Source organism: Mauremys reevesii, linkage group 1, assembly GCF_016161935.1.
Source record: "Mauremys reevesii isolate NIE-2019 linkage group 1, ASM1616193v1, whole genome shotgun sequence".
NCBI classification, from domain to species: domain Eukaryota; kingdom Metazoa; phylum Chordata; order Testudines; family Geoemydidae; genus Mauremys; species Mauremys reevesii.
In genome coordinates this window covers 44,204,469-44,221,495 of record NC_052623.1, presented here as the reverse complement: position 1 = coordinate 44,221,495, position 17,027 = coordinate 44,204,469, and the positions used below count along the sequence as shown (strand labels likewise).

Genomic DNA, 17,027 nt, shown 5'->3' with positions numbered 1-17,027 from the left:
GATCATCTCATCATAGGTGCACGGATCGTTCTGGCCTACCCATTTGCGGAGATCTGGTGGCAGTGCCCTCGTGTACCGGTCGATGACCAGAACCTCCAGTACCTCTTCCGGACTCCGGGATTCTGTTTGCAACCATTTTCGTGTGAGATGGATGAGGTCATATAATTGGGACCCTGGGGTTTTGTCTTCCCAGTACCTCCACTCATGATACCGCTGGGCCCGTACTGCGGATGTTACCCCAGATCTGGCCAAGATCTCTGCCTTCAGCTGGGAGTAGTCTGCTGCAGCTTCTTCAGGCAGATCATGATAGGCCTTCTGGGCCTCCCCGCACAGGAATGGGGCAAGGATGCCAGACCACTGATCTCGAGGCCAGGCCTCCCGTAAGGCTGTCCTCTCAAAGGCCAGAAGGTATGCCTCTACATCATCTTCCCTTGTCATTTTCTGCAGCCAATGGTTAGCCCATATGAGCCGTGTCCCATCATGCCCACGGTTCGTTTCTGTAAGGGTCTTTACCTGGCTTACCAGTTCCTGCAACATAGCTCAGTCTTGAACAGCTTGGTCCATCAGCAGGTGGTTAGTTTCTTGCTGCAGTCGCACTGCTTCTTGCTGGGCAGCTGCCTGGACACGGGTAGCCTCCTGCTGGGCCACCGTGGCTTGTATCAGTGCCCGTACTACATCATCCATTGTGGTAACAAATTGTAAACCCCGCCTTGTGTGTGTGTGTTTGTTTTTAAATCACCCTCCTTCTTCCGCCGCGCTGTGCACACCAAAGATCCCACTCCTGACACCAGTTGTGGCAAAGTTCCTCCTCTCCTCTAGTAGGTCCTGCGCTTATTGGCGGATTTCCTCCCCTCAGTGGTCTTCCCCTTGGATGAAACCCACAGTCTAGATCAACTCCTCCTATGGCTGATTAGGAGTAGCAAGGCTTGGGGGGGAACCCGGGCCCGCCCTCTACTCCGGGTTCCAGCCCAGGGCCCTGTGAATTGCAGCAGTCTCTATAGTGCTACTTGTAACCGCTGCTTGACCGCTACAGCTCCCTGGGCTACTTCCCCATAGCCTCCTTCAGACACCTTCTTTATCCTCACCATAGGATCCTCCTGGTGTCTGATACTGCTTGATTGTATGGTGTTTCCTCAATCCTCCAGTAGTACACCCTCTCAATTCTTAGTTCCTTGTGTCTCTGGCTTCCAGCTCCTCATATGCACCTCCTTCCTCTGGCTCCTCCTCTCTTGACTGGAGTGAGCTCCCCTTTTTATACCAGGTGCCCTGATTAGCCTGCCCTGATTGGCTGCAGGTGCTCCAATCAATGTAGCTCTCTCTACACTTCTAGAAAGTTCTTAATCGGCCCCAGGTACCTTGATTAGCCTGCCCTGATTGGCTGCAGGTGCTCCAATCAATGTAGCTCTCTCCGGTGTCTTCTAGAAAGTTCTTCATTGGCTCCAGGTGCCTTGATTACCCTGGAGCAACTGCCATTTTGGTTCCCATGGTACTAGGGATTTGCTTAGCCTGGGGCTAACATACCTGTACCTCAGTACTTTCCTGTAGCCATCCGGCCTTGCTCCATCACAGTACCCTGACAGGGAGAAAATACCTGGTACTGAGGGGTTCTTTAATCTTGAGGAGAGAGGCATAACAAGAACCAATGGATGGAAGCTGAAGTCAAACAAATTCAAATTAGACATAGGGCACATATTTTTGAAGGTGATAAACCTTTGGACTAAACTAACAAAGGAAGTAGTGGATTCTCTATCTGTTGATTTCTTCAAATCAAGACTGGATGCCTTTCTGAAAGGTATGTTTTAGTAAAAGAAATATGATATTGGTCTCAATGCAGGGGTTATCCGCTGACTTGGTTTGCAAGGCTCAGGCTATGGGGCTGTTTAACAGTGGTCTAAATATTCAGGCCCAGGGTGGAGCTCAGGCTCTGGGACACTCCCTCGTCATGGGGTCGCAGAAGCCTGAGCCTTGAACAGCCCTGCAAGCCTGAGTCAGCTGACACATACCCTTAGTGGCCTGTGATATACAGGAAATTCAACCAGACAACCTAATTGTCCCATATGGCCTTAGAATCTATGAATTCTGTTAAGATTATGACAGAAACCAACTTTATTCAAGAATAGTTTTGGCTATAGAAATAAAACTAATATTGTATAGGTGTGCATGGCCCTTTACAAGCAAATAAAAGTTAACAGATTCTTGTCCTCAGGACCTGCAATCAAAGTAGATGATCACATGAACACTCATTAATGAACTCAGTACTTACTACTGTGAGTAGTCGCATAGAATTTGTTAGTACTACTATTGGCTGCAGATGTTTGACCCTAATTAGATCCAACACAAGGGATGAAAATAAACAGTGTGTGGTAAGATATGGGTTACAACAGAAGAAGACAATGATGTGTGCTTAATATTACATACACACATATATTTTTAAAAATAACATCTAAAAATGGAGGATGGAGGTCAGCAATGGAAGACTTGCTAGAACAGGGGTCGGCAACCTTTCAGAAGTGATGTGCCGAATCTTCATTTATTCACTCTAATTTAAGGTTTTGCGTGCCAGTAATACATTTTAACGTTTTTAGAAGGTGTATTTCTATAAGTCTATAATATATAACTAAACAATTGTTGTATGTAAAGTAAATAAGGTTTTTAAAATGTTTAAGAAGCTTCATTTAAAATTAAATTAAAATGCAGAGCCCCTCAGATCAGTGGCCAGGACCTGGGCAGCGTGAGTGCCACTGAAAATCAGCTTGTGTGGCGCCTTTGGCACGTGTGCCATAGGTTGCCTACCCCTGTGGTAGAAGAAGGGATATATTATTCACATTTATTACTCTTTCCACTCTCTCTATATTTTATTAGGGTAGTAATTAATCTTAAATAGAACACACTGAAAAAAATTAAGTTCTTTCTGTACCCAGGTATTTAAATTATGCTTATTACCGTGATATCTGACCACTTATATCCACCCTAGACCCGTTTTCAAGAGAATATCACATCTTTATAATTCATCTGTTCAAAAGAAAAGGTGGATTTTTCTACTGTGATGTACCTGCATAAATGTTAATGCCCAAACATTAAAGTAAACGTTTGCTTAATGTCAAAGAAAATGAGTCCTTTATAAACTCAAAATATTAAACAAAAAAGTAAAAAAGATGCTGGAAAACCTTAGAGAAAAAATACTGAAAGTTCTTACCGGGAGAGAATTCCAACGAAGTTGCGCACAGATGATGCATGGAATAAGGACTGAACATTCCCAAGATTGCTCAGAAACTCTGCTGTTTCACTTATTCTGCCAACTCTGTATATTTGTAAAACTTGCACTGGACAGTCACTGCAAGAAATTGAAAATAAACTTTGAGGCAATGTCAGTTAGAAAGTGTATTCAAATTCAAATAATAGCTAAAGGGTGAAGAACTAATATGTACCTCAAAGAAATGACTACTTTTCATTTGTTTTTCTTTCATAATTACAAGAACCAGACACAGTACAAAGGAACATTTACTGAAAACACACTGGAAATATTTAAATATTAAAGGCAAACAGGAATACAAATTGTAATTCTATAGCAGCTATCTAATCTGTGATTGCCTGTAATCTCATAGTAGGTTTCCTTTTCTATACAATGTATTTATGTTTCACAGAGTTCAAGCTATAGCAGAACTGTGAAAAAATCAGAATGTTAGTTTTCTAAAATTTTAAAGTTTCCATCTATCAGGCCTACTCATTCATTGTCCTTTTGGAGTCAACAGTCTGGGTGACCTAAGAGGAAGAGCTTCTAGCTTATGGTCTGCACAGAATGTAGCTGCATTACACTACAACTCCCAGCAGCCACTGACACTTATCTGTTGAGGCTGTATGTAACAGGGTGCTGGCCAAAAGGCACTGACTCAGCCCGTTAGCGCAGAGCCTGCTAGCTCAGCTCCCAGTAAGGGGAAAAGATTGGAGCTGACAGGCTGTGGGCTTGATGGGGGAAGGCCTATAAAGCTAGCAGGAAGGAAGTAGGTGAGGGAGGACAGGAGAGTGAGGGCCTGTTGCTCCCCGCTAGCTGGAAGAGCAAGCTGTTCCCCAAGGGGCTACCTGATTGATACTGAACTGTATATAGGTGGTGGCGGGAAAAGACAGGAAAATAAAAGGGCACTGGGGTGATAAAGAGTGGTCTCCAGTAATTTGTACTGTGAGTGACGAAGGGCCCATCTACACTGTAGAAAGGACCAATGGCTGCTGGAAGTTTTAGTACACTGACTAAGGCTTAAAAGGTATTTAGCTGCCCAACTCCATGAATCAATGGGAGTTAAAGATATTTAGGCACCTGAGGATCTGGGCCTACAAGCTCAGTCCGAACAATCCTGCCACAAGCTCAGCTACATGCAAAATACATATTCAATTACAAAACAATCTTGATGGGATCCTCTCAAAGATATTTAAATAACAAATTCAGAGTAGTAGGAATAGGTGCTGAATCCCTCAGTAGCACGAGGGGAGAGGAATTTAGCAAAGCTTTTTTAAAATTTGCATTTTTTTGGTATCCTTTCAGATCCTGGGAAGTCCAGACTTGGAGCAGGATCCACTGATCTGGACCATGTAATGCTCCAGCATGCTGTTTAGTGGTATCACTCCCAGGCTCTACCTCCGACAGGAGACGACCTTCAGAGTTAAAATAAGGGGTAAATTTTTCAAAAGTACCTAAGTGACTTGGCTCTTAAGGCCATGTCTACACAATGGGTTCTACAGCAGTACAGCATACACTGCTGTAACCCCACAGTGCAGATGGAGATTATAGCAACAGAAGAGATTTTTTCACTGCTGTAGGAACTCCACCTCCCTGAGTGACATTAGCTAGGACAACAGAAGCATTTTTCCATCAAATCGACTGCATCTACACTGGAGGTTAAGTCAGGCCTTTGCACCATTTTCAAAAGTGACATTCAGTTCATTGTAAAAGCAGCAAGTCTGTAGCTAGACACTGGATTGACTTTCTGCTGCCCTGGTTCTAGTATGCCTGCTGCAGGTCCTTCATTTTCACCTGGCACTGCTGTGATTCCTACCGTACCCCTTTGCCTGCATCACCTGTGCAATCTTTGGCAGATTTCCATGTTTCTATGACTGCTCCAAAGCTGTGTCTGCACAGTCTCTTCTCCCCACAGGTTCAGGAGATCCGATACCTACTGTCTGCTCCAAGAAGTAGCAAATCTAGTGAGTGGAGCTAACATGGTTAGTTGCTTACAACAAGGGAGAGATGGTAGGTGTGCTCGCCAGGCTGGGCAACCAGGAAAAGACTTTTAAAAATATGCAGGGGTTTTAAAGGAGCAGTAGTGGGTTCTGATCTTTGACACCCCTGGCAATGGAGTTCAAAACTGTGACCAGAGCACTCAGTATTAGGTATTGTGGAACAGCTGCTGGAGAACTGTTAGTGTCAATATAAGTCACACAGTGTCAGTACTCGTGCTGCATTAACCTCAGTACGTCGACCATGGCTCAACACCATTCAAGGAGGTAGTGTTACTGCATCCCAGTAACTGGACACTTACATCAGCAGAAGGCAAATGTGTCAACTTAGTTGTACATGTGTCTATACTTACAAGGCGGCTTATGTTAATCTAATTTTGTAGTGTAGACCAGGCCGTGACCTTAGGCTCCTAAGTCCCAATGACTTCAAAGAGAATGAGGCCAGGTCTTCACCACAAAGTTTTGTTGGCATAGCTGTCAGTCAGGGGTATAAAAAGCCCATCCCCTCCAGCCAACATAGCTATGCGGCAGAACCCCCAGTTTAGATGCAGCTATGGTGACAGATGAGTGCTTCTGTCAGAGTAGATAATGTGGTTCAGGGACTTGGTATTCCTAACTGGGCAGAAATCTCCTTTTGTCAGAGCACTTAGTGTAGATGCAGCTTATGTTGCCAGTATACCAGCAAGTCATTTGTAGTGTAGACAAGGCTATCACCTCCTAAGTACCTATGTCACTTTTGTAAACAGGACTTAGGCTCCTAAGTTACTTAGGCACTTCTGAAAACTTTACCCAAGGTGGCTTTTTTGAGGATTACAAATATTTTGTAATGTCCCGACTTATGGAGCTACTATATGAAGACTCTTTTTTAGAAGACCTTTTAAGCCTGCTCCTTCAACATCTATTTCTACAGCAGTTTGATTTTTGAAAAAATTATCTTTTACAGAAAATCAAATGCAGTGTCCCAAAAACTAAGATCACATAGTCTGGCTAACTTTATTTCTATGAATTTATTCATTTTTCCATGTTTAATTTTACTGGTTAATTACAAGATAGGGTCTCCAGTATAACCCCGACCAATACAATTAAATAGAATCCAAATAAAATATACACTAGAGAGTAAGCTTTTTGAAAGTATATACAAAAGAACATTTAATTTATATTTTTTTTACATGAATGAGAATTGTTTGAAAGGGGCTAAGGAGATTCTCAAAAGAGGGAGGCCAGGTTTTTTAAATAACACAAGGAAAATTAAAAACAGCTGAAATAAAAATTTCACACTTAAAAAAAGATCAGCGTTAAAATGCCTGAAAATAAACACTGAAATTCAGAAACAAACACAGAAGCCATAAAATCTAATTAAAACAAATTTAAAAATAGTTCCTTCCAAAAATAGTTTTTCAAAAATTATTGAGGCCTTGAATAATGAAACAAAAAATAGAGCAGTTTTATCAGTCTCATCAGATACTGTCATAATGAATTTGTTTCTATTCAATCCAAATGTACATCATAGTAGAGGAAGATGTATCTTATGCAGCTGATCCAAGCAAAGATGGGCAGGAAGAATAACCGGGCCAAGATCCAGCTGTTTTTAGAGTTGGGAGTGAGCTACCAATGGCCTATCATCATGCTGGCTGTACAATCTGCAGGGCCCCAAGCAAGGACACAGCCCCAAGCTGCTGGCGCTGATAACTGGGCATGAATTTCTTCCCATCTGGTTCTGGTCCTAGGGAAGGTATGGGAACAAGTTCTTTTCTCTTCCTTTGGTCTCAGAGATGAGGAATAGGACAAACACCTGACATGCTATGCCTGCTTACTTTGCTTTTGTAAAGGCCAGCCCTGCCTACTCCACAACCCTGCTGGCTCTGGAGTGGAGTGGAAATCAATGGGAGTTTTACCAGTGTGAGAACTGGAGGAGCAAGCCAAAGATCTCACTGCTGTGGCAGAATCTGGTGGCCCACCCCTCATTATATGTATTTTATGTATTATTCCTATAATTCAACTGAGGTCATCTTATCACTATTAAACACCCACCTGTGATTATTTTTCAACACCTGCTGTTTAACATTGAGAAATTCTTCACTGTTTGGATTGATAGCTTGTATCTTGCACCTTAAAGACCGGTATTTAGCAAGAGATGGTGGGTTAGGGCTTGACATACTTGTTTCGCAGACATTAAGCATGTCTCTGATTAGCTAAAATATAAAGATATACATTAGAATTGATATGTGGATAATATATTGTAGTGACTAGTGAACAGTGTTCTAATTCTCTACATTTTTGGTGACTTTTTGGGGGGAGGGGTGTCATTTTATACTTGTTACATTTAATATAGAAAATAACCAAAACCCAGAATAAAGAAAGAGAAATAAAATTATAGTAAAAGAAAATCATTCACACTAATACAGTGAAATAATACTGGAACTGAAGATAAAAGCAGAGACTATTTCAACTTATCCATTAGCATGAATAGCAAGAGTGAGACCAGGTGTGGCACCTTATATAAACAAAACATGGCAGATACAGTTAAATTGCTTTCATAAAACTCCAAAATCACTCCAAGCCTTGGCCCATCTCACAACAACTCAGCAAGCCAGGACTTTCTGTTGGCTGGCTGCCATTTTGACTTTGCTCCTGGGACTTGGCTGCCCTCAGCAGCCATCCTGTGGTGTCAGCCATGCCACTGGCCAATCAGGAGGGCAAATGCACTAAAAGCAATGCACAAAGCTGTGCTTCACAGCCTAGAAGAGGGGGGGAAAAGGTGAGGGATTGAGATCATGTTATCACAAGACTTGGACCCAGGGCCGGCTCCAGGCACCAGCTCAGCAAGCAGGTGCTTGGGGCGGCCAAGGGGAAGGGGCAGCAAGTCGGGCTCTTCGGCGGCAGGTCCCTCGGTCCCTCTTGGAGGGAAGGACCTGCCGCCGAACTGCCGCTGAAGAAGAAAGTCGCACGGTGGAGCTGCCGCCGATTGCGATCGCGGCTTTTCCCCCCCACCCCGCTGCTTGGGGCAGCAAAAACCCTGGAGCTGGCCCTGCTCGGACCATCCAATTCCCAAACCTTAGCAGGGAGTTGTCCTGCTCTGAGAATGGAGACAGGGTGGGGAGGCCAAGCAACCCAGCACCAGCTTGTGCCTGGAGAAGTGGCACACACACACACACACACACACACACACTTTATTAATGCATATTCATAGATTCCAAGGTCAAAAGGGACCATTGTGATCATATAGTATGATCTGTATAACAACATATCATGATGGGGTACCTAACCTGCACACAAATTAATTATACAACATTAAACTATAAAAACGTTATATTGTTGCCACATCATCAGTCATGGGCAAGATTTATGGGATGTGAGACTTCTGGTATCAGAAACATTCCTATGGCCAAAGATAATTATATCGACCATATTTTAAATGTAACTTTTTTGCACCACTGGTAAGCCCCCCATTGCTATTTGGATTCACAATGGAACTACATTTTAGTAGCCCTTGCAAGAGTTAAAAAATATCCTACTCACTGGTGTAACAGTATTTATAAGTGACACTATACAGGACACATCAGAGCTTACTAACAATCTAAAAGTGTTACCTGACAGAGGTCCTGTTTGCTAGATAACAGTTTTTTGGTAATATTATAGTCTATTCCACTTTTGTGACGTATAATTCGATAGAACTCCATCATCATCGCTTTCAGTGCCTTTGCTGCTGTTCCCTCATTCATTGCATTCTTTATTTGAAGTAGAATACCTTCCCCTTTGCTCACCTTCAAGAGAAGAGATAATTAAATATGAAATCCTGACAAAACAGTGCAACAAGCCTGAAAAAGGTAAATACTAGAAATAGAGGGTAATTTCTTTCCACACTAAGATAATACTTTTTTGTTTATTCTTTGTTATTGCAACATCAGTACAACCCCTTTTTGTATCTGAGTTTGGCATTCAAAACCAAGGACCTAATTCTACCTTCATGCTGAGATACTCCGCAAGTAGTCGTGCTGATTTCAGTAGGACTACTCACGAAGTAAGGGGAGCAGGATGCACCCCAAGTATATAACAAAAAAGAACATGGATTTAATTAGCTGGAAGTGCTTTAGTTTCTTGTAAATTCACAAGGTCAGACTAACTCTTTATTAAATAATGGAAAACAATCCCAGAGGGCTTATGGTTGGAAACTAGAAGAGGACAACAATAAATATTAATGAAACTTCTAAATCAAGTTTATCTAATGGTACATAAGGCAAACACCTATTTATAGCAAGAGTCTGAAGACTGCACTGAAGTACCATTATCCATTTGACATTCTGTCCAAATTTGAAATAAAACAGGAAATAGAACATAAGAATGGCCATACTGGGTCAGAACAAAGGTCGATCCAGCCCAGTATCCTGTCTACCGACAGTGGCCAATGCCAGGTGCCCCAGAGGGAATGAACCTAACAAGTAATGATCAAGTGATCTCTCTCCTGCCATCCATCTGCACCCTCTGACAAACAGAGGCTAGGGACACCATTCCTAGAGGAAATAGATTTGTTCGCATAGCTGTACTGAATTTCAATACAGCTGTTACTTGTAATACATTCCCATTTGATCCTTTCTGTAGAATGCCAGGTTATAGTTTGATGATCACAGAGCAGTAGGGAAGAGGCAAACTTCAATAATTTACACAAACCAGTAATATCCAGTAGTGTAATAGTGGTGACATAAGCCAGGGACTTCGTAACCAAGTTCTACTCTATATCAATATTGATCCAAAGTTGATCCTGGCTTCAAAATGGCTCTTTGGCAACATTGCTAACTGAACCACAGCTTTTAAATTCTTATATTTAAAAAACTTAAGACTATTTCTTAGGAAATTGCACATAATGATGTTTCTCTTACAAATTAACTACTTTGGCAGTGAAGCCAGTCAGAATATATGAATTTTATCAACTTAATTCTTACAGAGGGACACATTAGGATACAGACCTTTTCACTTCTAGGACTGTGGTTCATATCTCACCTACATTGGCAATGATTGAATGTTATCTACCAAATGCCTGGTGACTTATGAGAAATGAATAGGAAATTGCAGTAGACAGGCTCCCACATCTCCACATCAAATGGTATGTCTAAATTTATTTATTTATAAAATGCACCCACAACAGTCTCTGGACATATACATATATACACACACACACACATATACACACACACACATGCGCACACACACACACACACACAAGATACAGTGGTGGAGGTGTGTATAAATACAACTGTATCTAGTATAGTTCTGATCCCAGGTTGGAAAGGGCAAAATACTCTTGCTTGGAAACAAAATACTTATATTAATACTTAGATAACACTGGTTCCTAAAGAGTAACCATTTCTAAGCAAAATTAACTCACATCATTTAGGCTGATGTTGTTTACTGGTTCAAGTAGTAAATGATCCAAATGACCAAGTGCTTCTGCCCAGATCAGTTCCACAAAAGCACTAGTTTCTTGGGATAAAGTGCTTGAATTTATGGCTTCCTCTAGAAGTAGCTGCAGTAAACAAATATCAGTTAATAAAAGAAACAGAGATGCAGAACTTGCTCCTCCAGTTCTCACACTGGTAAAACTCCCATTGATTTCCCTGTTCTCATAAGCGATACGCTACAATATATGTGTTAACATTTACTATGACTTATTTAGGCCAATTGACTTGAATGGGAGACTTGCTTGCAAAAAGTCTTCTAGATGGGAAGCATGGCAAAGCGTGAGGTCATGTTCTTACTTGAAAGTTGAGTGGAGTATCTGATAATGAATGGGATTTATTATTAAAATATAGTGCAAACAAGCTCCAGATGAGGTTTTATATTCTGCCAGCTCTGCTGGAAGAAACTCCACAAAAAAATTTACTACACTGCAATTAGAACATAAGAACATAAGAATGGCCGTACCGGGTCAGACCAAAGGTCCATCTAGCCCAGTATCTGTCTGCAGTGGGTGGCCAATGCCAGCCCCCCCTGAGAGAGAACACACAAGGATCAAAAATGATCTCTCTCCTGCCATCCATCTCCATCCTCTGGCAGACAGAGGGGCTAGGACCTTCTTTCACCATCATGGCTAATAGCCCATTATGGACTACTATGCAGCCAGCATGCACCAGTCCCCTTTTTACCTTTTATAGTCTAGTCTTCACTTCTCACTCTCTCCAGGTAAGGAGTTCCACAAGTTGACTGACGCGTGAAGAAGAACTTCTTTTATTTGTTTTATTTAAACTGCTGCTGCCTTTATTTTTCATGGTGACCCCTAGTTCTTGTATTATGTGAATAAAAAAAAACTTTTCCTTATATCCACTCTCTCAACATCACATGATTTTATATACTATCTATCTCCCCCCCCCCTTCTTTCTTCAACTGAAGAGTCCTAGCCTCTTTCTTCTTTCCTCATATTCTCACTTCTTCTCTCTACCTAATTATTAGTTTTTTTGCTTTCTTTTCTTTTGCTAGCTAGTAGAATATTTTTTTTTGAGGAGAGAGACCACACCTGTACACAGTAGATGTATGTGGGCGGCCCATGGATTTATATAAGAATATATATTCTATATTCTTTATCTCTTTCCCTTTTTTAATGATTTTTATCATCCTGTTTTTTTTTTTTTTTTTTCTCCACTGCACACGAGAACATCTTCAGAACTCTCCAAGAACTTTCCCCTTTTCTTTTAGATCTTTCTAAATTAGCCCCCCATCATGTTGTATGTGTTGTTGGGGTTATTTTTTTTTTTTTTTTTACTTTTTATTATTATTATTTATTTTCATTTTGTTTTTTTTGCCCCAATGTTTTTTTTGTTGTTTTTTTTTTTTTTCTTTTTCTTCTTCTTGCTTTGCTTCTAATTTAGTAGTGTAGTATCTAGTAGTAGTAGTGCTGCCACCTCACCTTTTCCCCTTTTTTTAGATTTCAAATTTAATTATATATAGAATAGGATAGGATTGTGGTAGGACTGACCACCAGGAACACCACCCCTTACCTTCTGACCATTTTCTTTTATTTTACTACTCTTTCCCTTTGTCCTTTTCCCAGTTCAGTTCTCAATCCAATCCAGGACCTTTACTTTTATTTTTTCAATTTTATTTTAGACGTAAGAGCCTTTGGTGAGGGACCTTGTCAAAAAAAAAAATCTAAGTACACTATGTCCACCCCCTTGTCCACCGTTTGTTGTTTTGTTTCCTTCAAAGAACTCTAATAGATTAGTAGATTAGACGATTTCCCTTTATGAAAACTTTTGTTGAATTTTTTTGTTTCTGTTTTTTTTTTTTTTTCTTTATCTTTTATTATTTTTTTTTATTTTTTTTGCAAATAATTTGCCTGTACCGCGGGTCGTGACTAGACACCCTTTTTCCTTTATAAATTAGTTGCCTGCATTAACCTTACATTGGCTTGGTTAGCTAACCAATTTAAGGACCTTGGCGATTAGTTTATAACAGTTCACAAACTAGTTTGAGTTCTTCTCTTTCTCACATTTGAGTTCTCAGAGAACTCTGGAACTGACTCTACTGGTCCTATTAATTAAATTAATGTTTGATACACAATTAATTCCAAATCTCCCTCACTGACTCAGATACAAAACACAGTTCTCAGCCCTCAGAGTCACCTAAAGCCAGCTATCCTCCTCCATCTCCAATAAAATCCCTCAGCAAGACTTAATCCAATTAGTTTCCATCATTTTTTTTATTTTTTGTATTTTCATCGTTAAGCGCTTTTTTTTATTTTTTTCAGCTTTCCCTGGTTGTTTAGGAAAAACTTTTCTTTGTATTTTTAAAAATTTTTTTTTATTTACTTTTGGAGTTTTTTTGGCTTTTCTTTATTACTCTCTTCTTTTTTCTTTGGCTTTTCTTGTTTTTCTTTTGCCTGCCTTGTGCTTTGTTCTCTTTTTTATTGGCTTTTTTTTTTTTTTTTTTTTTTTTTTTTTAAAGTTTTCTTTATTTACTTTGGCTTTTTTAGGGTTTTTACAGTTTTTCTTTTTTTTTTTCTTAGTTTTTTTTATCTTTGGATGGTGGGGTATTTTTGAAGTATTAACTGGGCACACTTAACAGGGATTTTACTTTATTCACTTTACCTTTTACTTTTGTCTAACTAACCCCTTTTTTTTTTATAGTTCCCCTTTTTGTTTTTAGTTCCCACACAGTTGGAAATTTGGGTGGTTGGTGTTGGTTTTGGTTTTGTGCTATTGTGCTATTGTCACTGTATTATAGCGGTTATGCTTCCTGCCTGCTATAGGACCCTGCTCTCTCCACCTCACTCTCAATTCCCCTCCACCTTATTGGCCTTTCCCTCTCCAGCTGCTCCATGAAGCAGTCATTTTAACTCAATTTAAATCGAGAAATTTTATTTTTTATTTAGTGAATGAAGTGAAATGTTCCCAGTCAATATGGGAAAAATTTAATTCCATATATTTATTTAATTTTTAATCTTTTTCTTTAATATTTTCTCTATTTTATTTCATCACTCATAACTGTGTGGTCATTGTCATTTGTGGTAGATATCTAATTCTTTTTTTAATATTTTTTTAGAGCATGAAATTTCTATCTCTATGACTCTATTGGAACTATTTTTTCTGACTTTTTAATCTTTTTTTTGAATTTTTTTCTTTACTTTCTTTGTCCTATAGTCCCACCTTACCCCTTGTCCCCTCCTTCCGTCCTTCTTTGTACTTAGTTGTTCCAGATTGTGTTGTTGAGTCTCTGAGTCCAGGATTATATTTTATCCAATTATATATATTATCACTCTTCTTTATCACCACTTATCATTCACCATCATTATATTTAGACTAGACTTCTTTACCTGTCAAGCACTTTAAAACTTGTTTCTGTTGTTTATATTGCTTTTTTTTCTTGTGTTTTCTTTTCTTTTATGTGACTGATCATCATCTGATCCCTTTTCTCACATTCTTATCTCTCTTTCTTCTGCTCCTCTTCTCTTCCTGATCTTCTCTCATCATCAGACCTCTGTAAGTGAGAAGTCTGTGTCCGCTTTCCCCGCCTCCTAGCTCTCCCCCACCCCACTTCCCCAAAAGCTTTAAAAACTTTTCTTTTTTTTTTTTGTTTTTTTTTCAGCACACTTTCTCCTTTCCCTTTAAACCATCTCCAAACCACTTTCACCAGTCATAACTCTTGTGAACAATTTTTCTAATCAATTCCCTAGACTCACACTGAGTCTCTGTCTTGCACAGACTCTTCAGCTAACTCAATTGCTTCCTGCTCCCTCTTTCCTTTCCTCCATTATTCTTTGTGACAGACTACCCCAAAATTGTTTCCAATATCAGTGAGGGCAGGAGCCAATCAGCTGCTGATTGATGGATCTATTGCTTATACAATGAATAGGACAATGGACTGCAAACAGTAAGCGTTGCTAGAATGGACTGCATGTCCCTACTATTTTCTTTATTATGCAGTTGATTCCTGTAAGTTCAGGATGGATGGATTCAAAATGATTGTTGTCTTCGTTTAGGGTGCATACTATTTCTCCTGGTTCAAAAAGCTGCAAAAAACTGTAGAAGTCGATCACAAAGACATTCCTCTCATACAGATAAAAACTTGGGATGCAAAGCTAGAGAAGAAAGGAAGGGCCATGGAAACCAGTGCAATCCATACATCCAAAGCAGCTAAAGAAAGTATGGAGAGATTTTCTAATGTGTACTGAGGAACGTTATTAAAATTTGTTTTGGGGTTTTTCTGCAGTATTTTTGAGCTCCAGTGGTTGCCATAAAGTCAATGCTTTCCAACAGTTACTGCACAGCAGTATCAGACTCAAATGTTTCTCTGTGCTTAGAATAGGAAAGAACTGTTGGAAGGTAGTGAAGTTTTAGTGACAATGGCTGTATTGCTTCAGAGAAAACAATACAAGGGATTCTAACATTTCCTGGATATAGGTGATATAATCTTAAAGCCAGTTTTGTGTCAACACATAGTTTAGCTTATCTGGGGCAAAGGGGAGGGTAGATTGCTTACAGTAAAAATGTACATGGAAAAAAAAATTGTATCACACAACATCTATTTACAATAGCAGATAGACAATCAAACCTATTTGAAAAATACTCCTGGGGCCAGAATCCAACTCACTGTTGTCAATGGGAGTCTTCCTACAGACTTCAGTGGAAATTGGATCAAGGCTATGAACATCAGTAATGAGTGAGAATTCTGGCACTTGAAAACATCAAATTGTACAATATCCTGGCATCATTTTTTGGGCACAACTCCCACGGACTTTGATGGAGTATTCTATGTACTTACCTATGGTGGAATAAGAATACTGGGAATTCTCTAGAGCGTGATTAAATTTGCTTTTCATATGTTAGAGTAAAGTAATGTAAACCATTAGTTCATTATTCCTAAAAATCTTTCAAAACATTAGCCCATAAATACCATTTTCCCTAACCTATTATAGTCTTCTACTAAAATCTGAACCATAATCCTCACACTCAGAGAATCAGAAACTAACAGAAATCATCAAGACCAGAAGAATACAAACAAATAAGTCATACTAACCTCTTGTAATTTCATAGAGGCTAAATAGTCTGCACCTGGTGGAAAGGTTTCTCTTAATAGAAAATCCTGGTTCTTCAAATCTTCAATATAAATCTCATAATTTTCTCTTACTTCTTCAGAAGTCTTAGTTGCTATGAACTGTTTTTTACTCTGCAAATGACAACATCAAAATACATAAGAAAAAGACTTACAGAAGTGTCCCAGTTTTGTGGCATGTCACACTACCAGCTGAGAGACTTGTGTGTAAAGTTAATCTAGAGCTCTAGCATAACAGGTTTTAAAGAGTGTGATGGGGCACATAAACCCTACATTGAGACAGAAGGGGTTGAGGAGCACTTCCGGGCCCAGATGACTCCACCCCTCCGCACATACAGAGCTTGCTCCAGTTGGAGGAGGATCTTAAATGGGAAACAGACAATTTGGAATGGGGGGGAAATAACCTTTTTGGACATAGAAAAAGCCTATGATGTGTTATGGAGAGTACGACTACTTCATAAAGTAGGCTCCATGGGTATTATAGGAAGAATGTATATATGGGTAAGGGACTTCAGCAAATGAACAAGTCTGAATAGGGAAAGCTTTTTCCAACACATACACAACTGCAAAAGGAACTCCACAAGGGAGTGTAATTAGCCCAACCCTCTTTAACATCATGATAAATAACCTCCCCAAGGAGATGAGTACAGGAATAGGGATCACATTATTTGTTGCTGTCTTGTGCCATACGGACCAAAAGTAGAAACTTTTATTCTTTTGGCAGCACTTTCAATTATGCATTTAAGGGAAGTGCAGAATAGGGAAACAGGCGGGCCTTCAAATTCTCCATAGACTAAACCAGGGCTGCCTGGGGGGAGGGGGGGGGGCAATGGGGCAATTTGCCCCAGGCCCTGCAGGGGCCCCCACGAGAGTTTTTCGGCGCCCCTGGAGTGGGGTCCTTCACTCGCTCTGGGGGCCCTGGAAAACTCTCGTGGGGCCTAGGCCCCCGGAGCTTCTTCCGCTCCGGGTCTTCGGCGGCAGAGGGTCCTTCTGCCCCGGGGTGGAAGGACCCCCCGCTGCTGAATTACCACTGAAGACCCTGCACTTCGGTGGCGGGTCCCACTTCAGCGGTAATTTGGCAGTGGGGGGCCCCCGCCACGGGTCTTCGGGGGACTTCGGCGGCGGGTCCCGGAGCGGAAGGATGCCCCTGCCGCCGAATTACCGCTGAAGTGGGGGGCCCTCCGCCGCCAAAGACCCCAGGCCCCCTGTATCCTCTGGGCGGCCCTGGACTAAACTAAGGGAATGATGTTCACAAC

At 40.6% G+C, this 17,027-nt stretch overlaps 1 protein-coding gene and 1 long non-coding RNA gene across 6 annotated transcripts in view; one reads left to right on the top strand and one right to left on the bottom strand.

Moving 5' to 3' along the window:
• The window catches only part of PARP4 (poly(ADP-ribose) polymerase family member 4), a 130,704-nt gene that overhangs the window by 91,248 nt on the left and 22,429 nt on the right, over positions 1 to 17,027 (bottom strand). For all 5 annotated transcript variants that reach the window (XM_039527060.1, XM_039527071.1, XM_039527053.1 and 2 more), the window contains 5 exons: positions 15,736 to 15,885; positions 10,613 to 10,750; positions 8,820 to 8,993; positions 7,261 to 7,421; positions 3,197 to 3,334 (listed from right to left, as the gene is read on the bottom strand). In XM_039527060.1, the coding sequence (XP_039382994.1) occupies positions 3,197 to 3,334; positions 7,261 to 7,421; positions 8,820 to 8,993; positions 10,613 to 10,750; positions 15,736 to 15,885 (761 nt within the window). The remainder of the gene's footprint in view (positions 1 to 3,196; positions 3,335 to 7,260; positions 7,422 to 8,819; positions 8,994 to 10,612; positions 10,751 to 15,735; positions 15,886 to 17,027) is intronic.
• On the top strand, positions 1,454 to 7,279 carry LOC120399155. The gene is made up of 3 exons (XR_005594995.1): positions 1,454 to 1,792; positions 4,538 to 4,667; positions 6,740 to 7,279. It is a non-coding gene; the product is annotated as an uncharacterized LOC120399155 (long non-coding RNA).